The following is a 24,170-nucleotide window of genomic DNA, read 5'->3' on the forward strand; positions in this document are numbered from 1 at the left end:
ATTGGATTCCAATTCCTTGGCAATCCAATCTCTCTGAGCTTGAATAATTGCCCAATTCCTTGATTTAATTGCTCATGGGAAGAGATGAAGTATGGTCACGGATTATACCACATGTATTTCCAAATCAAAGTGTTGGGAGGATTACATGTCACTATATCCGCCCAGACCCCAATTTGGTCCAACATGAGAAAGCATTTCTAGCATGATCTCCTCATCCCTTTTTCAAGGCTTAGAGGAGATCCAATTATGGAGAGTTTCTTTTCCAAGACAACTAACCAATTGAATTAAGATCGAAAGCTTTCTAGTAAATCAAGAGAAGAGAAGGAAGAAGAAGAATGAAAACTATAATTGATCCATCAAATTACAACAGAGCTCCCTAACCCAATGAAAGGGGTTTAGTTGTTCATAGTTCTGGAAATGGAAAATGGCAGAAAAGAATACATGCTTAGCTAGAAAATGCAGAAAAGTAAATATACAGAGGGTAGTTCTCCAAAGTGCCAAGCTTCTCTATAGTTCAAAACTACTCCTATATATATTACTCTTGTTGATCTTCCAGTGAGTTCTTCAAGTCTTGGATGTGGGCCTTAGATCTTGAGTTGAAGCAGTTACACTCTTTAGTGGGCTCAGCTTACAGAAAAGTGTGAGTTAGGCATGGGCGTTAGTGATGTTAATGTTAAGTGAAAATGTGGGTTCGAGAATGTTAGTGGCAATCACCTTTTTCACTAACGTTCCAACCCCAAAATAGTCCACGTTAACTTCAACGTTAGTGGCACTAACGTGACCACTAACATTGCCTTATGATCCTTCGCAAACATTATTGGGAATCACCTTTTCCAATAATGTTGCCTTATGCCCCTCTTTCCCTACGTTAGTGTTCACGTTAGTATAACTAACGTGACTCTTAACGTGGGCATGCCTAGCTTCGAGAGCGTTAGTGACACTTACCTTTTTCACTAACGCTCCAAACGTCCCTCCTCCCCACGTCAGAGTTCACGTTAACTAGGTTAACGTGGCCTCAAACGTGGTAGTGAATGCCATCTCCAATGTTAGTGACAAAGGTGAGTGTCACTAACGTTGGCTCATCAATCTTAGCTACACCTTAACTTTCATGTTAGTGGTTTTAACGTGACCACTAACGTGGGCAATGTTGGCTTGATCCAACGTTAGTGACAAAGGTGAGTGTCACTAACATTGGCATTGTCTTCCCTTCCACGTTAGGGTTCACGTTAACTAAGTTAACGTGACTCTTAACGTGGCCAATTGCCAACTTTTGGAGCGTTAGTGGTGTTCACGTTTACCACTAACGCTAGAGCTCCCTCTATCCCTACGTTAACTACCACGTTAATGTAGTTAACGTGGCAATTAACGTGGGCTTATGATGGCTTCACAGGCGTTATTGTCAACCACCTTTCTCATTAACGTTGCAAGCTCATTCCCGTTCCACGTTAGTGGTCACATTAATTAGATTAACGTGGCTACTAATGTGGTTCTTTCTTGCTTCCTTTGTCCTGAAATCAAGCAAATAAAGTGCATCAAAGCTCTAGCCCAGGTCATGAGATTATGCATCATCAAATTGTCATTCAATCCTTGCAAAATCCTCATGAATTCATGTAAAATTCACAATAGTTGCTTGAATCAAGGTGTAAGTGTATTTTCATCTAAAACTTGCCTTATTTACTATGAAAATGCACAAAACTACCCTAAAACAGTAAAAAAAAGGTCAGTGAAACTGGCCTAGATGCCTTGGCATCAATATCACGAGCCAATAGGAAATGCATTCATCATATGAATCTTCTACTTATTTGTTTGCTTTGCTTAATTTCTATTATGCCTAAATGAATCACATGTTTACTTGCTAATTGTTCTATTTGCGGTACATGTACTTTACTTGTCTACATTACTTGTGTTTTTTTTTGGGATTGAGGAGGTTCGGTAGGCGGTGGCGATGGGATTGCATGGAGGTTAGGTTGGCAAAGGCTTCAGGATACAGTGGTGTAATTAGTACTAGTTAGAAATCCCCTAAGTTTAGATAAACATGTTTATTGTTTATGGTTTAAGTTGTTTATTTTTGTTAAACTTGAATATCTGTTTGGTGTGAAGTTCTAGGATTGCCTTCGACGTCCGGGAACCTTACATCTTATATATTGGGCAGTGTTACCATACTGAGAACCTCCGGTTCTCATACCTTATGTTGTTGTTATTTTTCAGATGCAAGTCGTAACCTACCTCGGTGAGTTACGAGATGGTGATAGAGCAGAGGATCTTTTGCTATCTCTTTGTATTTTGGTTAACATGTTGTAGTTCTCTCACTTTTGGTATTATACTCTATTTCCTTAGAGGCTTTATTTCTGAAAACTTTGAGAGATAGGTTGTTACTGTTTTAAACTTACAAAATTCTGTTGTATTTAGTTTGACTAGCCGACCTAAACTTTGCAGGTTGTGACTAGTCCTCTTTTTGTATACCATACTCATTTATATCTTGTTTAATTTAATTATTACCTTGTGTGTATCCTGGAGCTATTTACAAGGTTTTGTATATATTATGTCCTGTTTTGTCCGTTCCTAGCATTTAGTCATCATGTGTGAACACTTTGCATTTTGTAATTCTGCTTTATATGACTTTGAGCTTTATTCCTTCATCTAGCTTCTAGTTATATAAATTATTGGATATATATTATATATTATAAGCTTTAGAACTGTCATGGTACTTTGTTATCCTTTGCTTTACGGCTAGAGGTAAGGTTTAGGATAAGGGGGTGTTATAATCAGACTCGATGCCATCTCTTGACTTAGTCTTAACCACAACTATACAACTAGACTTGCATGAACCTAGATAAGGTAAATAATATACCTGTTGTTCATTTTATAGTACAATGAAAGAATTATACTACCTATATTTCCTGGTTACATTAACTTCAGCGATATTGTACTCCTTGTGCTTACGAGTTCATTATCGCGAACTTGGATCATACGATTCACATGTAAACAGAAAAAAGTGGGCGGGGAAAGAATCCCCCTCCCCCAAAAAAATATTCTATTTGAAAGGAAATCTGCGCACACCTTGGACATAGTGGGACAGTGTTTCGAGGGTTACCTGAAACGGAGAGGTCGATCTCGGACAAGATCTTCTGGTATGGTTGGAACTGTCGCGCCCGATCTGTTGGAGAGGGAGGAATTGCTGATCATTGTTCACCGGAGGGGTGGTACCTGCAAGAAACTCTGATGCTTAAGTCAATACGGGCTTTAGGCAAGTTTTTAGTAGAATTGGAGTATGAGTTATACCTGGGTGCTCCAGTGTATTTATAGTAGTGTTTGGTGATCTTCTTTTGAGATATGTTTGTTATCATATCTTATTTTTTTGTGGGTGAGATAATTATCTTTGGCTAACCGCCTTCTAGTGGGCAGTGGTTTCTTTACTTTGGGCCTCCTTGGGCCTCTGCAGCGATTCATCCGAGCTCTTTATGAAGAGGTCAGTGGTGGACCAACCTTTAAATGCGGCGTTATTTCCAAGTGCGTTAACTTCCTTTGGAACGTGTGAGCATTTTTAAAGCCCATTGATTGGCCTTTTATCCCCTTTACCATTTTGTTTCCCTCTTTGCTTTTTGTTTGAAATCAGAGGGGTTTTTCTTTCTTCAATTTCTTTTGTTTTCATCTATTTCACTCTGTCTTTCTGCAAAAAGTCTCCTCTTTTGGCTTTTTCGTTTTTGCCCCAAGCTTTCTTTTTCTGAAGTTTCGAGGCGTTTGGTGTTCGTGGCTCTGCTGTGCACTGTCGCCACTGTTTCTTCTTACTGTAGGTTGGTACTTTTTTATGCATTTCTCATTTTTCTTATTTGTTGATAGTTGCGATCCTTCCTTGTGTTAGATTCTAGTGACGTTGCATGTTTTTTATTTCTTGAAAAGTTTTGATCTTTTGCTTTGTTGTAACTTTGAAAAAATGGTGGCACCTGGGTTTTGGGTTTTCTCTTTGCGCTTTTCTTTTTGTTGAAAGGGTTAGGGTTTTTGATTACTTGCATTTCTTCCTTTCTATATTCATATTGCCTCTAAAGGGATGCCTCTGGGTTTTGATGAATATCTTATATGCTCTTGTGAACCTTGGGGCGCCCTATTGCTGCTTGCTTGTTTGCTCTTTTGATTCTTGCCCGAGTTGTTTGGTTGTGATGCCTTTCTCATTTTCTTGATATAGGTGTAGTTTCTATGTCTTCTCGTAGAAATATTATCGAGATGTCCATAAAGGTCTCTCCTGGTATGGTTGACTGGTTAGATTCCATAGTGTTAATGTGTGTTACTGTAGCAGACCCAGAGTATTGTGAGAAGTTTAGGAGGTTCCATAGAATCTGTGAGAATAGGGAGGATGAGAAGAATTACGAGCTGTTGTCGCCCGACCCAGAGGAGAGGGTCAGTTTCCCTCCCTTAAGTTGGGCAGAGCGTCCCTTCTTTTATGCTTATGACTGCTTTTTTACCAAATTAGGTATTACTTTCCCTTTTCCGCGTTTGAGACTGATATCCTGTGGAAATGTAATGTGGCTCCTTCCCAACTTCATCCAAACTCTTGGGCTGTCATGAAGATTTTTCAGTTGTTGTGTCAGGAGCTGGGTGTTCGACCTACCATTTCTCTTTTTCTTTATCTGTTTGTGATGACCAAGCCGGGGGTGGCCAAGAAGAAGGCTTCTTGAATCTCCTTCTGGGCTACTCAGGGAAAGAAAGTCTTTTCTATTTTTGATGATTCCTTCCATGATTTCAAAAACTTTTATTTCAAATTCCGAGCTGTTGAGGATGTTCACCCCTTCTTTCTAGATGAGAACAATGAACCGACCTTCCCTCTTTGGTTGCAGAAAGACCCTGTAGTTCTGAAGTATCTTTTAGAGAGCCTTGATGAGGTGGAGAGGGCCTTTGTAGGCGTTTTGGAGGAGCACTGGGGGGAGCCTACTCATCTGGATACTAAGAGGTTTTTAGGGGATCTCGCTCTTCTCCGTTCTGAGCTAGGTAGTACCTGACTTCTTTTTTGGACATTTCTTCTTTATTTGTCATGATCTTGTCGTTATCTGCTGTGTTACCTTTTTACTGGGTTTTTTCAGAGATGGTGTTAATTTCTGATTCGATAAAGGTTTTTCGTAAGGCCAAGAAGGTGGTGGCTGCCTAGAATTTGTCCAAGAAGACATTGGGGGAGGGCTCTTTCCAACTCCCGCCGAAGAAGCCAGACTCGGGCCCTCAAGGGCTGAGGAAGATTATCTCGACTCTGCAAGTTTGGGTGGCTTCTGCTGATCCTCCCCTTTCGACTTCTGGTGCTGCCTCTTCTCCTCCTCCCTCTGGGCCTTCTCCTAAGAGGTCGAGGACTGCTGCGACCTATAACCTTACTGACAAGGAGTTTAACGGCATGGCCTTTGTTGCTGAGCACATCGCCCCTCATGGTCATGTTCTGACTGATGACGTGTCCATTCTGCACCACCTTGACTTCATATCCAGCAATAGCCTTCGAATGGCTAACCTTAGTGCTGCTCTCTCGAGGGAGTTCAAAAAGTCTCCTATTCACGCCACCAGCGCCTTCCTTGAAAAAGCTAAGGCTAATTATGATAGGGTGGAGTGTCTGAGGCTGGAGCTCGAGGCAAAGAATGTTGGGCTGGAGCTTATGGTGGAGAGGGAGAAGGTTTGGGCTACCGCGGCTGAGGCGGCTGCTAACTTGGCTGAGGATATAGCAAAGAAGGCTAAGGAGAGCTACACGCGGACTTATGGTGAGATTCTGGAGGTCAAGGAAAAACTCCAGTCCGCTTATGACGTTTATGCTGAGCTTCAGGGCCATGTGGTGAGCGGTATGACTGCTCTGTATGAGAACTTGAAAGCCTAAGTTCGAGTTCTTGCTCCTGATGCCGACCTCACTTTGTTTAGCATGGATAATGTTGTGGAGGATGGCAAGATTGTGCCCGCCCCTGATGATGATGAGGTTTCTGTGCTGGATCATTCTGCCAAAGTTCCTTCCACTGATCCGACCGACCTGAGGGCGATCCCGATGTGGAGATCTTAAACAGCCCTGATGGCATGGTTGGAGCCGTCTCGATCTCGGTTATTCCTTCTGCTTCTTAGGACACTGCTACAGGAGCAAAGCTGGACCCCTTGTGACCCTCTCACCTTTTTTATCTCTTTTTTGATTATGTATGGATATGGTCCAACTTGTGGACCTTTTGAACAGTTTGGTTTTGTAATCTTTGTGGATAACTTTGTGACATTCGTAGCTGCTTCCTAGAAACATTTAGTTTTTTTAATCAAAACACTTTTACTCTTGGGATGCTGTAAGGTAACCTTCGAGGTTTAATGTTTTAATTTTTGGAGGCTTTCATTTTTTATCATTCTGGTAATATGTTGGCTTGTTCTGGTGGTGTGCTGGCCGGTTTTGGCGGAATGCTTTCTTGCTTAGGTTGTTTTCTCAACCTTCTATGGCCTTTTGTTTGGGGATGGCATCCTTTTGTGGGTTTTCCAGCCATTCCTTAGGATTAGGCGTTTTGGGGTTTTTCGGGCTAGCATATTTTTCTAGTGATCTTTAAGGCAATGTTCTTTTTACAAACTTTTACCTTTTGATTTTTGGGCTATGCCTTTCCTTAGTTGTGTTGACAACCTTCTTTCTTTGGTGATATTGTCCTTGCAGCTTTGGTCAGCGTCTCTTTTAGCGATCTCGTGGTAGTGTTCTTTCGTGAACTTCTACCTTTTTCTAGCTTTGCGTGAGTTTAGTGTTACTCCATTTTTTGGATGTTGTAGTCCTTCGCAGCTCGACCTTTGTAGGCTTTTAGTCGATTCCAATAACTTTTTGGGTTGTTCTTTAACTAGAACCCCTTTTTTAGTTTATTCGGACGACTTTTGAGGCTTATTCGGACTTTTGAGAGTGCCTTTTCTTTTTAAGTAATGTCTTTTTTGGACTTTTAGCTTTCTAGCTTAGCACTTTGGCACTAGGTTTTTTGACCTTTTTGGCCTTTGTATGGTGCTGTTCCCTTTTTAGTGATCCTGTTAGATGGTCCGACTTCTCTGTCGGGCCTTTCAAAGTTATTTTTAGTAACCCTGTTTTTTATCCGACCTCGTCAAGTCATTCTACACGGGTTACTTTTATAACTTGCATTAATTTGAGTTTTGTCGCTTCACCTTGCCGACCTTTGTGGTCGGGTAATGAATTTCGCATTTTTTCGAGCCTAAATTAATGCATCTTGGTAGGAAACTTTTTAGGGAATCTATAATTTTTATTAGAAATAAAGTATAAAAATAAAAGTATGTACATATGAGGGCTTACCCTGGTAGTCGGGTAGCCTTTAGGTCTTGACTTGGCGCCTCATTAAAAAACCCTTTAGTGGAAAAAGAGCGCGCCTTGGCCTGAGACCTTTTTCTAGTTGTAGTACCTTCTTAAGTTACAGGCATGCCACGACCTCAGGAGCTCCCGCCCTTGAAGGTCGGCCACCCTATAGTAACCGTTTCCTAGTACTTCTGTGATCCAGTAGGGGCCTTTCCAATTTGCTGCCAGCTTTCCTTCTCTTGATCGTCCTACTCCAATGTCATTTCAGATTAGCATGAGGTCGTTGGTAGCAAAACTTCATTGGATTACCTTCCGGTTATACCTTGAGGCCATTTGACGCTTCAGGGCTTCCTCTTTGATCTGTATTCTTTCTCGGACTTCCGGGAGCAAGTCGAGTTCTTCCCTGTGTGCTTGGGAATCAGCGTCCTCATTGGAGAAGATCACCCTAGAAGATCTTTCATCTACTTCTACAGGGATCATTGCCTTCATTTGTAAGCAAGTCAGAAGGTTGACTCCCTTGTAGTGGAGTGTGGGGTTGTTCGGTACGCCAATAGGACCTGGGAGAGCTCTTCAGCCCAGGCTCCTTTTGTGTCCTGTAGACGGCATTTTAACCCGACCAATATGACCTTGTTGATGGCTTCTGCCTGTTTGTTGGCTTGTGGATGTTCCACTGAAGTGAATCGGTGCTTGATTTTTAGGTCGGCCACCATATTCCTGAAGCCCGTGTTGGTGAACTGAGTTCCGTTGGTGATGGAGTATGGAACCCCAAACCTTGTGACAATGTTCCTGTACAGGAACTTCTGACTTCTCTGGGTAGTGGCGGCGGCCAGTGGCTTTGCCTCAATCCACTTTGTGAAGTAATATATTCCTATGATGAGGAATTTTACTTGCCCTGATCCCTGAGGGAATGGTCCAAGGAAGTCAAGCCCCCACTTTACAAATGGCTAAGGTGAGGTGACGCAGATGAGTTCTTCAGGCGGGGCAACATGAAAATTGGCGTGCTTTTGGCATGGAGGGCACATTTTGACGAATTCAATTGCTTTCTTCTGTAAGGTCGGCCAGTAAAAGCTAACTCGGAGTACCTTTTTGGATAGGGCTCTTGCCCCGAGGTGATTGCCGCACATGCCGCTGTAGACTTCTTCCAGGACTTCCTTTGTGGCGGAAGTCAAGATGCATCTTAGGAGGGGTGTTGATATCCCTCTTCTGTATAGGACGTCGTGCACCATGGTGTAATATTGTGCCTCTCGTATGGGTCTTTTGGCCTCTTTTTTATCTGTGGGGAGTGTTTCAGAGTTGAGGAAGTTGATTATGGGGGTCATCCACCCTTGGTCCTTGCCTGATATGTTTTGGACTTTTTCTTCCTCTAAAGTCGACGGGTTTTGTAGGGTCTCTTGGATGAGGCTCCTATTATTGCCGACTGGTTTGGTGCTGGCTAGTTTTAAAAGTGCGTCGGCTCGGGCATTTTGTTCCCGAGGTATATGTCGGATCTCATATCCCATGAATTTCCCGAGCTATTTTTTGGTTTTATCTAGTTATTTTTTGAGGGTGGGATCCTTTGCCTGGTAGCTTCCTTCTATTTGTGACGTGACTACTTGTGAATCACTGAAGATGGTAAGCTTTTGGGCTTCGACTTCCCTAGCTAGCTTCAAACCAGCTAGTAGGGCCTCGTACTCGGCCTGATTATTTGAGGCGAAGAACTCGAACCTTAAGGAGAGTTGGAGTTGGGTCCCTTGGTCACCTTCCAAGATAACACCGACTCCACTCCCAGCTTTGTTTGATGAGCTATCAACATAGAGGTTCCAGTCAATGGGGTTCCTGGGGTATTGGTGTACTCTGGGACAAAGTCAGCCAATTACTACCTTTGTCAAGGTAGCCGTGAATTCTAGTACCTTCTTTTTCATCTCTTCTTGCCCTTGAAGAAGTACACCAATGGTTACATTCATTGGAGATTGGGGTGAATATAAGGGTTCACTACTTGGGAGGAAGGGTTCATGATTAGAAGGTGGTTCATTTTAACAAGGATATAGAGATGGTGTATATTGAAGTGGTGGTTCTTGGGGATAATTGTGTTGGAATGGGGGTGGTTCTAAGTATGGCTCGTAAGGCTCTTGGTATGGTAGGTAAGGATTAGGGTCACATGGGGGTGTTTGGTGGTAAGGTGCTTGTGGATATAGTGCTTCAAAATTATGTTGATGAGGGGGTTCATAGGCGTATGGTGGTGGTTGTTGATAATCAAAAGAGTGCTCACCATAGCCGTTATCTTGGTATGCTTCTTGGAATGGCTCTTGATCATAGTATGTTGGTGGAGGTTGTTGCCAAGAGGGTTGATCAAATCTTTGTGGCTCCTCCCATCTTTGATTCTCCCATCCTTGATGCATATTCTCGTTGTAATCTTCTCTTCCTGCAATATAATTGTAACCAAACTCATAGCCAAAGGGGTGAGAGTTCATAGTAGCTAAAGAAAATAAAAATAAAAACTAGCAAAAATAAGCAACTAATTCCTAAACTAACAAAAACAAGCAAACAAGCAAAAAAGCAAATATTTACAATAACCAATAATAAGGCACACGTTTGCAATTCCCCGACAATGGCGCTATTTTGACGAACGGACTTTTGTGTGGTCTAGAATTCACAAATAAAAGCTCGTTGAAAGTATAGCTTCTAAACCAACAAGAATCCTTTCATACAAAAATTGGTTGTCACAAGTACAAACCCCTAATAAAACTAATAACCGAAGTATTTAAACCTCGGGTCGTCTCTCAAGGAATTGCAAGGAAATGTTCTTATAATTGATTATGTAAAGGTATATTTTGGGATTTTTGAATAAGGAAACAAGAAAAGTAAATTGCAAAGGAAAATCAAATGACTAGAAAAGCTCTTGGCAAGGTTTAGTGGTCAAAGATCTCTATCCTTTTCACTAACCACAACATGAGAATTGGCAAGGATTAATCCCATTAAGTCATCCTCTAACTAGTAGTAAAGGAAAGTTAAATGAGCTATATCAATCCAAGTCCATAAGTCCTAGTTCTCCACCAATTCAATTAGTGAGAATTAGATTTAATGGCTCCCAATCATCAATTACTTGGACATTAGTAACTCAAGAGTTCCTAAGTTACCATCCCAAGCCAAAAACATAAAAGTATAATTTGAGATCCTCCTAAGCATTTTGTCAAACACTTGGAAGGCACAAAATAAAAACATAGAAAATTAATACGAGAATATTAAATCCAAACAATCAATTGAAAGCATCAATAACACAAATTGAAGAAAGCAATCATAAATATAAAATACCTCAAATTGCATTAAATAGAAAATCAAATTTAACATGAGAATTCATAAACTAAATTGGAAAAATAGAGAAATCAACAAGAAGAATAGATAAACTAAAATACTAGAATAAATAAAAGTAGAAGAGAAACTAAATTAAAGGAACATTAAACCTAGAATTGAGAAGAAATAAACCTAAACCTAAGAGAAATCCTAAAACCTAGAGAGAGGAGAGAGTCTCTCTCTCTAGAAACTACATCTAAAACCTAAATTTGTGTGAATAATGAGATGTCTCCATTCATCCTGCCCCACTCCCAGCCTTTAATCTGTGTTTTTCGGGTTTGAAACTAGGCCAGAAATTACCCCCAGTGAATTCTGCGTTTTCTGCACGTGGCGCATGTCACGCGTACGCGTCAGTCATGATGGTATTTTTGTGGAAAAATGAATTTCCAAACACACAGATCTAACCGGCAAGTGCACCGAGTTGCATCAAGTAGTAATAACTCACTTAGAGTGAGGTCGATCCCACAGGAATTGATGGATCAAACAATTTTAGTGGGTGATTAGTTTAGTCAAGCTAACATTGAGTGAATTGTGTAAAGTTGATCAACAGAATGTAAAATTGCAATGAATTTAAATTGCAGGAAGTAAATAGAACAGAAGCTTAGAGATCAAGCAATGTAAATTACAGAAACTTAAAAGATAAGAAATGTAAATTGCATCAAGTGTAAAGGGAATTGGGTGCATGAAATTTAAAGGAAGCAGTAAGAAGAACTTAGAACAATTGTAGAAGAATTAAATTTCATGAAAAGTAAAAGGAATTGGGTGCTGGGAATTAAAATTAACCAAGAGAACGTAAGTAGCAATCAAACAAACAAGTGGAATATGAAATGAATTGCAGTAGATTCAACCAAGAAGGTAAAATCGCTTGAAGAAGCATTTAGCAGATGAACTAAAATTTAAATGAAGGATCTCACTAAGAGATTAAAGATCTCAGAGGTCAAGAGACTAGAAAAACAAATCTAGATCTCACTACCTTCCTTGATCAAATTAGAAAACAATTTCAAAAGAAGTAAAGATGAAAGTCAGTAGAGAAGAGTAGATTCAAAACATAAATCCTTGAATTATGCAGTAAATTGAACAAAGAGATCTTAAGGGGAGAGTGAGATGGAATTTCCTCAATTCTTCACACTTAAGACTCAAACAAATCCTTACAGAAGAGAAAACTAGAATGCCCAAAGGAGGAGAACTCAATTATCCTTCCAATTCAAGCAGAAGTTTCCAAAGAAAGAAAACAGAATTCAAAACAGAAGCCAAAATGAACAAATTCTCCAATGACAATTTTAAAAAGTGAAAAAAAAGGAAAAAAAGGTCCTCTCTATATCTAACTAACACTATACACTTCCTAATTTGGATCTAAGAATTTGGGTGGGCTCTAAAATTTGGTGAAGAAATGAATTAATTTGGATTTTTGATGGATTTTGGCCCATGGTGCACCTCCCAGGGGAGCGTTCAATTAACTAAGTTAACTGAGCGCTCCAAGTCTTGGTCCCAAGGTCAAATTGTTGCGTGCATTGCATCCAGGGTAGCACTCAGTTAAAATGTTCTAACTGAGCGCCCCACCTTGTGTCCTTAGCTCCCTTGTGGTGCGCACAATGCTTCTTATGGTAAGCATCAGGGTAGCGCTCAGTTAAAATGTTTTAACTGAGTGCCCCTTACCTTAGTGTAGCGCCTTGCTTGGTGAGCTCAAGGTGCTTGGTTCGAGCCTTGCTGGAATCAATTCAGGGCCTGATTTCCTTGGCCAAGTGGAGTGCTCCTTCCCTTGGTTCCATTAGGTGCTTGGTTCGATCCTTGGAGGTTGCATTTTGGCAATTTCCTTTGGTGAAGAATAGCGCCCCTTATGCCTTGTGTGCAAGGTTCGAGACTTGGCTCCCCTATTTTTGCCAATTCCCTTTGATTTCTTTCTCCAAGGGGCACGAAAAAGGTAGGAGAAGTTAACTGAGCGCCAATGCTTTTCTCCCTTCTCTTGGGCGCTCAGTTAACTAAGTTAACATAGCGCTAGTGCCTTGTGCTTCCATGGTTGGTGATGCGCCCGCTTTTGGTTCCTTAGGTCATGATGTGCCACGCTTTTGGTTCCTTAGGTCACGCTTTCCAAAGTGTGGCCTAAGGTCTAAAGCGTGCTTTTTCTTCAAAAAGCATGCCTAAAATTCCTTTTTCAATCGTTTCTTCTCCTACAAGAAATCAAAACAACTAATCAAAGTATCACAGAATTCATAAAGCTTAAAATTCATTTAAAATCAATTAATTTTAGCTTAAACTTTATGATTTTGTCTAAATTAAAGGGTGGTTGATTGATTCAAAGAAACCATGCAATTCCACTCCAAATCACTTACTTATGATGCAAGAAAGTGCATAAAAACTAATGAAACAAGTGAAATTAGCTTGTACAATAGGCATATGATGACTTGTCATCACAACACCAAACTTAAATCTTGTTTGTCCCCAAGCAAGCATAAAAAACGAAAGGGAATGTAATGAAACAGAGAAGTATGCATATCCTTATTAAGCACATAGTTTAACTAGGTTCATGGGGTTTTTATGCAGACAATGATAACTCAATTATTGCTTGCTGTTACATAAGGGACATTCCCTCAAAGGCTTACTAAACTTGCTGCTACAAGGCTTTATTTTTGCTTGTTCCCTTGCTAATTTTTCTTTCTTTGTTTTGCTTAAAGAGCTTATTATTCATTGAAGGCTTGGTGGCAAATGTTGCAGCAGCCTTTGGCTTTATTTTTTGCTCAATCTTCACCACAGACACATGGCTCACCCTTTTCCTCCTAGGATCATTGATGCCCAGCATCTCTTTGGATAACTAAGTGCTTTGTAACTAGGTTGCTCTTTATTGTGGACTTTCAGTTGGCAATCCCAAATCAGTTGATCTAACTGGCCAAGTTTTGAAATACTCCTTAGAACTTACTTGTCCAAGCATATCCTAGCACAAAAACACCACATGCATGTGTCCTAGGGTCCAAGCTATTGGTGCCTAGCCTTATTCTTTGTTTTTCTTGCCACCTTTGGCTTTTTCTTCTTCTTTTTCTTTCTATTTTATTTTGTTATCAAAGGATCATGACTTATATAAACCTTTATGACAGCAAGCTAGTTCACACTTTAATGAAAATGACATTATGCAGCACTTATTTCATGAGCTATGCATTTAATTAAACACATACCACCACTAACTTTCATTCTAACTTATACAACATTGGACATTTACTTTCTAATTCAAACATTTTTCTTTTATTCAAGCATATGGGAAACAAAACAAAATTCAAAGCTGAGTGATGAATAACAAACATTATGCAGATCAGCATTCTTGACAAACAATTTCACTTGCAACCAAATGAACAATTTAGCAAGACATACAAGAATTCCCAATTTAAAGTACTTCTTCAACAACAAGGATTAAGTGCAGACACCACCTTTTGGGTTACAGCTTTTCATTCTTCCTCCTGCTATATCCCTTTTGAGTCATAATGCCAATTGTCTTCAAATGTTGGCTAATTTCCTGCATAATTCTCAAAAGTTGCTTGCTTGTCAATCCCTTAAGTGAATGGTTAGTATGCATGAATTGAGTGTGTCTTCTGGATTTATTTTGGTATGGGAACACCAAACTTAATTCCTTGCCACTGCCTCTGATGCAACAAGTTAACCAATTATGAATTCTCTTGGCCTTGCTAAAGGTTATGGAGCTAAAAACTAGAAAACAACCAAATGGTTAAATGATTTGTCTGATTGCTTGGAGCTAGCACTATGCAGAAAGTGAGATTGTGCTTTTAGATAAAATTTTGGTGGAACACCAAACTTAGAATCCTTCATTCTCCCTTAAATTGTTTTAGTGTGTAACACCAAACTTAACTCCTTGCAATACATACAAAACTACTCAACTTTTTTATTGAAAGAGCTATGAAAAGAAAACTATCTCAGGTTGGGTTGCCTCCCAACAAGAGCTCTTTTAATGTCATTAGCTTGACATGTTGTTATTCACTTTCTTCCTTTTCTTCCAAATTGTTAAGAGGAATGACCTCAAGGGGGAGAAGATTCAGCTATTGTCCCCTTTCTTAGTCTCTCCTCAACAAGCTTTCTTCTGTAAATGGCTTGATTGAGCTTGCTTGCTGGATTAGGGGGAGGATTGCTTGTAGTTGACCTTCTCTTCTTCATGAATATTGTCCTTTGTAGCTTGGTCACAACCCTCTTCTCAGTGCTTTTGTTAATTGCCTTCACTTTCTTGAGTCTAAGTCTTGGTGGTTGTGTGATTGGAGTGTTCTCTTCATCAAGAGCTTTTTGAATTGATGGTTCAGTGAACTCTTCCTTCCGGTAATTTTCTGCTTCAATTGAGTGTGAACTTCCTTGATTGGCTTCCTCCTCTTCTTTTACATGATCTTCCATTAAGTCTTTTGGGAGTGAAGTTTCATGTTCCTCTATCATCTCAATTAGCTTCTGTGAATGTAGAATTCTTGGCTCATGTTCCTCATCTTTCATTGCAATTTCACTTGACACAGGGATCTTTTGTTCTTGTTTTTCCACTTTCTCACCCACAAGTTGGACTTCATCCTCACTGTTTGATGGTTCTAAGTTCCTCCTTGTTTGCTCTAAGGGCCCATTCATCTTGAAGAGAATTTCTTTCCAGGATTGGGATTGTGTGTATCTTTCCACAAGTTGTCTGTGCATTTCAATGGCTTGGCATCGGCTTTCTAAAGGTTTTTTGGACCATTGAAGAAATGAAGGTTGAGAGTAATTTTGGTGACATGGATGTATTGTGGTGAAGTTGTGTTGAGGGGTGTGGGATGAGTTGTGTGATTGGTGGGATGACTTGTATGGATTTTGTAGGAAACTTTGTGTTGAGGCATAATCAAGTGATGAAGAACTTTCAAATGAGAAACTAGGACGTGAGGGTGGATGCTCTTCCATTCCTTGGTGATACTCCCAGCCACCATTAGAATAATGACTTGAATCATTTTGTGGTGGTGGAAAGTATCTCATATGATTCTCTTGCTCATCTTGTGTCTCTGAAGCAAATCTTCATGAATTGGAGTGCTCAGAATTGGTATTTTCTTGGTGATATTTTCAGCCACCATTAGAGATTGGTGATGGTGGGTAATACCCCATAAAATTTGTTTGATCATAAAATGAGTTGAACTCCATTTGAATTTTGGAAAACACAACACCAAGGAAAATTAAAATTACTCATATCAGAGATGAGAATTTCTTAGTGAGGCAAAAACACAAACACCTTGATTTTAGCTTAAAAAAGAAAATAAAAACAAAGAAAATGCTTGATCTAGACTTCTCACCCACTTAATCATTGTTGATCTAATCAATCCCCGGCAACGGCGCCAAAAACTTGATGGTGTTTTTGTGGAAAAACGAATTTCCAAACACACAGATCTAACCGGCAAGTGCACCGGGTTACATCAAGTAGTAATAACTCACTTAGAGTGAGGTCAATCCCACAGAGATTGATGGATCAAGCAATTTTAGTGGGTGATTAGTTTAGTCAAGCTAACATTGAGTGAATTGTGTGAAGTTGATCAACAGAATATAAAATTGTAATGAATTTAAATTGCAGGAAGTAAATAGAACAGAAGCTTAGAGATCAAGCAATGTAAATCGTTGAAACTTAAATGACAAGAAATGTAAATTGCATCAAGTGTAAAGGGGATTGGATGCAGAGAATTTAAAGGAAGCAGTAAGCAGAACCTAGAACAATTGCAGAAGAATTAAATTTCATGAAAAGTAAAAGGAATTGGGTGCAAGGAATTAAAATTAACCAAGAGAACATAAGTAGCAATCAAACAGAGAAGTGGAATATGAAATAAACTGCAACAGATTCAAACAAGAAGGTAAAATTGCTTGAAGAAGCATTCAGCAGATGAACTAAAATTTAAATGAAGGATCTCACTAAGAGATTGAAGATCTCAGGGGTCAATAGACTAGAAAAATAAATCTAGATCTCACTACCTTCCTTGATCAAATTAGAAAACAATTTCAGAAAAAGTAAAGATGAAAGTCAGTAGAGAAGAGTAGATTCAAAACATAAATCCTTGAATTATGCAGTAAATTGAACAAAGAGATCTTAAGAGGAGAGTGAGACAGAATTTCCTCAATTCTTAACACTTAAGACTCAAACAAATTCTTGCAGAAGAGAAAACTAGAATGCCCAAGGGAGGAGAACTCAATTCTCCTTCCAATTCAAGCAGAAGTTTCCAAAGAAAGAAAACAGAATTCAAAACAGAAGGCAAAATGAACAAATTCTCCAATGATAATTTCAAAGAGTGAAAAAAAAGGAAAAAAAGGTCCTCTCTATATCTAACTAATACCTATTTATACACTTCCTAATTTGGATCTAAGAATTTGGGTGGGCTCTAAAATTTGGTGAAGAAATAAATTAATTTAGATTTTTGATGGATTTTGACCCATGGTGCACCTCCCAGGGAGCGTTCAGTTAACTAAGTTAACTTAGTGCTCCAAGTCTTGGTCCCAAGCTAAAATTGTTGCGTGCATTGCATCCAGGGTAACGCTCAGTTAAAATGTTCTAACTGAGCGCCCTACCTTGTGTCCTTAGCTCCCTTGTGGTGCGCACAATGCTTCTTGTGGCAAGCATTAGGGTAGCGCTCAGTTAAAATGTTTTAACTGAGCGCCCCTTGCCTTAGTGTAGTGCCTTGCTTGGTGAGCTCAAGGTGCTTGGTTCGAGCATTGCTGGAATCAATTCAGGGCCTGATTTCCTTGGCGAAGTGGAGTGCTCCTTCCCTTGGTTCCATTAGGTGCTTGGTTCGATCCTTGGAGGTTGCATTTTGGCAATTTCCTTTGGTGAAGAATAGTGCCCCTCATGCCTTGTGTGCAAGGTGACTTGGCTCCCCTATTTTTGCCAATTCCCTTTGATTTCTTTCTCCAAGGGGCACGAAAAAGGTAGGAGAAGTTAACTGAGCGCCAATGCTTTTCTCCCTTCTCTTGGGCGCTCAGTTAACTAAGTTAACTTAGCGCTAGTGCCTTGTGCTTCCTTGGTTGATGATGCGCCACGCTTTTGGTTCCTTAGGTCATGATGTGCCACGCTTTTGGTTCCTTAGGTCACGCTTTCCAAAGCGTGGCCTAAGGTCTAAAGCATGTTTTTTCTTCAAAAAGCGTGCCCAAAATTCCTTTTTCAACTGTTGCTTCTCCTGCAAGTAATCAAAACAACCAATCTAAGTATCACAGAATTCATAAAGCTTAAAATTCATTTAAAATCAATTAATTTTAGCTTAAACTTCATGATTTTGCCTAAATTAAAGGGTGGTTGATTGATTAAAGGAAACCATGCAATTCCACTCCAAATCACTTACTTATGATGCAAGAAAGTGCATAAAAACTAATGAAACAAGTGAAATTAGCTTGAAAAACAGGCATATGATGACTTGTCATCAAGTTACGCGTACGCATCAATCACTCGTACGCATCGATGGTCTTCTTCGCGTGTCACGCGTACGCGTCAGGTACGCACACGCGTCGTTGTGCAAATCTCCAAATCACGCGCACGCATCAGGTACGCGCACACGTCGCTCCTCGCTGGTTATATCCTTTAATTCTTGTGCTCCTTCCATTTATGCAAGCTTCCTCTCCATCCTCTAAGTCATTCCTGCCCTGTATAGCCTAAACACACTTAACGCACAGATCATGGCATCAAATGGAGTATAGGGGGAATTAAAAATTAATAATTTAGGGGCTTAGGAAGTAAGGTTTCAATCATAGCACAAAATCAGGAAGGAAAATGTAAAACATGCGAATTCAATGAATAAGTGTGAGATTAGTGGATAAAATCCACTCAATTAAGCATAAGATGTGCCATGAAATAGTGGTGCATCAATTGTCATCCATTGTCATCTTCTCTGACTAGCGTTGATGCTATCACCCAACATCCAACGGCGAGGTATAGTATCAGTTCTTCTCCTTGTCGAGGTCGGGTCAGGATAGGTGGTTTCCCCAGGAATGTTTTGATGTCTTGGAAGGCTTGTTCACATTATGGAGTCCATTCGAACCTCTTTCCTTTCTTTAGGGTTGCATAGAAAGGGAGTGATCTTAAGGCCGATCCGGCTAGGAACCTAGACAGGGCTGCTAGTCTTCCATTCAGCTGTTGTACCTCCTTGAGACAGATCGGGCTTTTCATGTTGAGTATAGCTTGGCATTTGTCTGGATTTGCCTCAATCCCTCTCTGGGTGAGCATGAACCCTAGGAATTTGTCCACTTCTACCGCGAAAGTACATTTGGTGGGATTTAGTCTCATCCCGTGCTTTCTTAAGGTGCAGAATATTTTGGCAAGGTCGGAAAGTAGCGTTTCTTCTCTTTGTGTTTTTACCAACATATTGTCTACATAGACTTCCATCATCTTTCTGATGTGGTTGATGAATACTTTGATCATCAGCCTCTGATATGTAGCCCCCGCATTTTTGAGTATGAACGGCATGACTATGTAGCAGTAGTTTACTTTTGGGGTTAAGAACGAGGTCTTCTCTTGTCGGTTGATGCATTCGAATCTGGTTTTACCTCGAGTAGGCGTCCATGAAAGAGATGTATTTGTATCCCGACGAGGCGTTGACTAGGGTGTCGATATTTTGGAGGGGGTAGGGGTCTTTTGGACAGGCCTTGTTGAGATCAGTGTAGTCGACACACATTCACCACTTTCCGTTTGGCTTTTTGACCAGTACGACATTGGACAGCCATAGTGGGTATTTGACCTCCCTTATGAACCCTGCCTCTAGTAAGGCCTGTACTTATTCCTTCACGACTTGTGATCTCTCCGGGCCGAGCTTTCTACACTTTTGTTGCACTGGTCGAGATCTAGGGTACACTGGCAGTTTGTGGCACATTAATCCGGGGTCTATGCCAGGCATGTCCAAAGCTTTCCATGTGAAGAGGTCGGAATTTCCCCTTAGGAACTTTATTAGTAGCTCCTTTAGGCCTTCTTTTAGGTGTGCACCTATGTTTGCTGTTTTGTCTCAAGTGTCTCCGATTTGGACCTCTTCTGTCTCGCCTTCTGGTTGCGGACAAAGTTCTTCACGAGTTTGGGCTCCTCCGTGTTCAATGGCATTGGCTTCTTTTCCTCTAGGGTCTCCCTTTAGGTTTAGACTTTTGTTATAGTAGCATCGCGTGAGCTTTTGGTCTCCTTTGATGGTGGCTATGCTTTTTGGGGTTGGGAACTTTATGCATAGGTGGGGAGTGGAGACTACCGAATTATGACTTAAGCATAAGACTCCATATGGTAGGGTGTTACATCTGGCCTACAAGGGCATTGTATTCGGAGTTCACGTCAACCACGATGTAGTCTATGCTCGGTGTTTTGGACCAGGTTCCCTTTTCGAAGGTCGTGTGCAATGGGATGTACTCGAGGGGCTGGATCGGGGCGTCTCCTAGCCCGAACAGGCTGTTGGGATATGCTCTGAGATCCTTTTCTTGTAATATGAGCTTATTGAATGTAGATTTGAATAGGATGTTTGCAGAGCTTCCCTGGTCAACCAGTGTTTGGTAAAGGTTGGCCTTAGCCAGTATGATGGTAATGACCACGGGGTCATCATGCCCAAGGATGATGCCTGCGGCGTCTTCTTTGGTAAAGGCGATAGTGGGGAGGTCGGGTGACCTATCCTCTTCTCCAACATGGTATACTTCTTTAAGGTGTCTTTTGCGGGATTATTTGGAGATTCCCCCTCCTGTGAGTCCTCTGTTGATCATATGAATGTGCCTTTCCTGGGTGTGAGGGAGACGTTCGGCTCGTCCGCCCTCTTTTTTGCTCATCCGTTTTGTTGGCGAGGAATCGATCTAGTCTTCCTTCTCAGGCCAATTTTTCTATGACAATCTTCAAGTCGTAGCACTTATTAGTGGGGTGTCTGTAGATCCTGTGGTATTCGCAGTACTCGGTCCAGCTTCCTCCCCTTTTGTCTTTAATTGGGCGAGGAGGTGGGATCTTTTCTGTGTTGCATATTTCCTGGTAGACATCCACTAAGGATACCTGAAGAGTGGTATAGTTATGGTATTTCCTGGGCTTCTCTGTGGATTGGTCTTCCTTTATCTTTGACTCTTTATCTTTGTCCCGAGATGGCGGGTTTGGAGGTTTCTCCTAATCAGGAGTTTTCCTCCATGTTGATGTATTTCTCAGCCCGTTCTTGCACTTCATTTAGGGATGTGGGGTGTTTCTTAGATATGGAGTGGCTAAAGGGCCCCTCACGTAAACTGTTGATAAGTCCCATGATGGCTGCTTCTGTGGGGAGATTCTGTATGTCGAGGCATGCTTTATTGAATCTTTTCATGTAGCTGCGGAGGCTTTTCCGATCTCCCTGTTTTATCCCTAGAAGGCTTGGAACATGTTTGGTTTTGTCCTTTTGTATGGAGAACCTGGCTAGAAATTTCTTGGTGAGGTTGTCCAAGCTTGTGATTGGTCTCACGGGCAAGCTGTCGAACCATTTTATTGCCATTTTGGTCAGGGTGGTCGGGAAGGTCTTGCAACGACTTGCGTCTGAGGCATCTGTGAGGTACATCCGACTCCTAAAGTTGCTGAGGTGGTGGCTTGGGTCTGCCGTACCATCATACGGAGTCATGTCAAGAGCTTTGAAGTCTTTTGGGACTTTACCTTTCATGATTTCCTTCGTGAACGGGTTTTGGTCCTTGTAGCGGTAAGTTTCGTGGTCGGCTCGAGTGGTTTTAGTTTTCAGGTCAGGTTCGAGTTTTAGGAGTTTGTCTTCTAGTTCATGATGCCGTCTTGTTTCTCTCCGGGGATTTCGCTCAGTTTTTCATTGTCGTTCGGCTTCTTGTTTGAGCTTTCTGAGGCTATCCTACTATTCATGGATGGCGTCTAAGATTTTTGTGCTCTGGGGTTGCTTGTCTCCCTTGGAGTGGTGTGCGTCTTTTGGGGAGGTCGGTATAGCATCCGTGATTTTTATTTGCGTTCCTTCTTCTAATCTGAAGGTATGGTCATTGGTAGGAGGGTTGTTTGCCATGACGATGGGATGACTTCCAGGTCCCCGGCAACGACGCCAATGTTCCGAGGGTTACCAGAAATGGAGAGGTCGATCTTGGACGAGATCTTCTGGTATGGTTGGAACTGCCGCGCCCGATCTATTGGAGAGGGAGGAATTGCTGATCCTTGTTCACCGGAGGAGGGTGGTACCTACAAGAGACTCCAATGCTTAAGTAAGTACAGGCTTTAGGCAGGTTTTTAGTAGAATTGGAGTATGAGTTATACCTGAGTGATCCAGTATATTTATAGTAGTGTTTGGTGATCTTCTTTTGAGATAAGTTTGTTATCTTATCTTATCTTTTGTGAGTGAGATCATTATCTTTGGCTAACCGCCTTCTAGTGGGCGGTGGTTTCTTTACTTTGGGCCTCCTTGGGCCTCTGCGGCGATTCATCCGAGCTCTTTATGAAGAGGTCGGTCGCTTTGTCTTCGTCTAACTTGGACCTTTATAGCTCGGTCCAGGGTATGAACAGGGAATGGTCTGTGGAGGTCAAGCTCCCACTTTGCGAATGGCCAAGGTGAGGTGACGCAGATGAGTTCTTCAGGCGGGGCGGCGTGAAAATTGGCGTGCTTTTGGCATGGAGGGCAAGTCTTGATGATTTCAGTCGCTTCCTTCTATAAGGTCGGTCAGTAGAAGCCGGCTCGGAGTACTTTTTTGGATAGGGCTCTTGCCCCGAGGTGATTGCCGCACATGCCGATGTGGACTTCTTCTAGGACTTCCTTTGTGGCGGAAGTCGGGACGCATCTTAGTAGGGGTGTTGAGATCCCTCTCCTGTATAGGACATCGTGCACCATGGTGTAATATTATGCCTCTCGTATGAGCCTTTTGGCCTCTTTTTTATCTGTGGGAAGTGTTTCGGACTTAAGGTAGTTGATTATAGGGGTCATCTAAAGTTGATGGGTTTTGTAGGGTCTCTTGGATGAGGCTCCTATTATTGCACCCTAGTTTGGTACTGGCTAGTTTTGAAAGTGCGTCAGCTCAGACATTTTGTTCCCGACATATATGTCGGATCTCATATCCCATGAATTTCCCGAGCTGTTCTTTGGTTTTGTCTAGGTATTTTTTGATTGTGGGATCCTTTTCCTGGTAGCTTCCTTCTATTTGCGACATGACTACTTGTGAATCGCTGAAGATGGTAAGCTTTTGAGCTCCGACTTCCCTAGCTAGCTTCAAACTAGCTAATAGGGCCTCGTACTCAGCCTGATTATTTAAGGCGAAGAACCCTAACCTTAAGGAGAGTTCGAGTTGGGTCCCTTGGTTACTTTCCAGGATAACGCCAGCTCCACTCCCAGCTTTGTTTGATGAGCCGTCAACATAGAGGTTCCAGTCAATGGGGGTTCCTGGGGTGTCGCTGTACTCTGCGACAAAGTCAGCCAGGTACTTGAACTTGATGGACGTCCGAGCTTCGTACTTGAGGTCGAATTCGGACAACTCAACTGCCCATTGTAGAATTCTTCCAGCCAAGTCGATTTTCTGTAGGATGCCTTTCATGGGTTGGTTGGTCTATATTCTGATGGTGTGGGCATGAAAGTATGGTCGAAGCCGTCGGGAAGTAAGTATGAGGGCGTAGGCGGCAGCGCACAGTAGAGCCATGAACACCAAACACCTCGAAACTTCAGAAAAAGAAAGCTTGGGGCAAAAACGAAAGTGCAAGAAGAGGAGACTTTTCACAGAAAGACAGAGTGAAATAGATGAAAACAAAAGAAACTGAAGAAAGGAAAACCCCTCTGATTTCAAACAAAAAGCAAAGAGGGAAACGAAATGGTAAAGGGGATAAAAGCCCAATCAATTGGCTTTAAAAGAGCTCGCACGTTCCCAAGGAAGTTAATGCACTTGGAAATACGCTGCATTTAAAAGAAAATGCTTCGCATTTCGAAAGCATCAAAGAACGCAAAAATCGCACGAGAAGGAGCAAACCAGGAACGACCAAGAAAGATTCTTGAACACGACTTTTCCAAAGAGATCGAGGCTCAGAAAGCACGATCTCATGGAAAGGTCGAAGCTCAGGCAAAAATACTTTAATTCAATTATGTTGTGTAACATACTAAACCAATCACAATAACTCCTGCCTGAATCCCCACAAACCGAAACTCCGGTGTTATTTGTTTTCTTCTTAATCGACCATGGTAAGGTATGAAATTGATATCTATTAACAATGTACATCGGGTAGCTAGTTGGCTTATTTATTGGGCCCCAACTAAGTGCATCTAGTTTTGAATCTATTGTGTTAGTTTGTTGCACGCAGACATATTCTCTGAACCAACGTGAAAAATTATTTTATGAGATCTCAAGATCTACCTCTTGGAATAAATTATATGATAGAATAGGATAACGAAGTTTTAATTAGATTAATAACTTACTGATTGTAATATTTACAAAGACTTATAGAATTCACATGAGGTAGGTGAACTTTGGTCACAGTTAAGCAACATATGCAGATGTGCGGCGTCGATTTCCTTCTGCTATAACCATTAGTCACTGCCTACACCTATTGCAGCTCATTCTAACAAAAAGATTGGGTATGTTGTTCCATGTGATGAAGATTCTCCCCTCTCATCGTTCCTTACAAGTCTTGTTCTACGTGACTCAACATGGG

The 24,170-nt window shown here is 41.3% G+C and overlaps 1 protein-coding gene across 1 annotated transcript; it reads right to left on the reverse strand.

Moving 5' to 3' along the window:
* Window positions 1-22,552: 22,552 nt before the first annotated feature.
* Window positions 22,553-23,065, reverse strand: LOC140184086 (uncharacterized). The gene has a single exon (XM_072234372.1). The coding sequence runs from the start codon at window positions 23,063-23,065 to the stop codon at window positions 22,553-22,555; it is 513 nt and encodes a 170-aa protein (XP_072090473.1).
* Window positions 23,066-24,170: the final 1,105 nt, after the last annotated feature.

This window comes from Arachis hypogaea, chromosome 4, assembly GCF_003086295.3.
Source record: "Arachis hypogaea cultivar Tifrunner chromosome 4, arahy.Tifrunner.gnm2.J5K5, whole genome shotgun sequence".
In the NCBI taxonomy this organism is placed as follows: domain Eukaryota; kingdom Viridiplantae; phylum Streptophyta; class Magnoliopsida; order Fabales; family Fabaceae; genus Arachis; species Arachis hypogaea.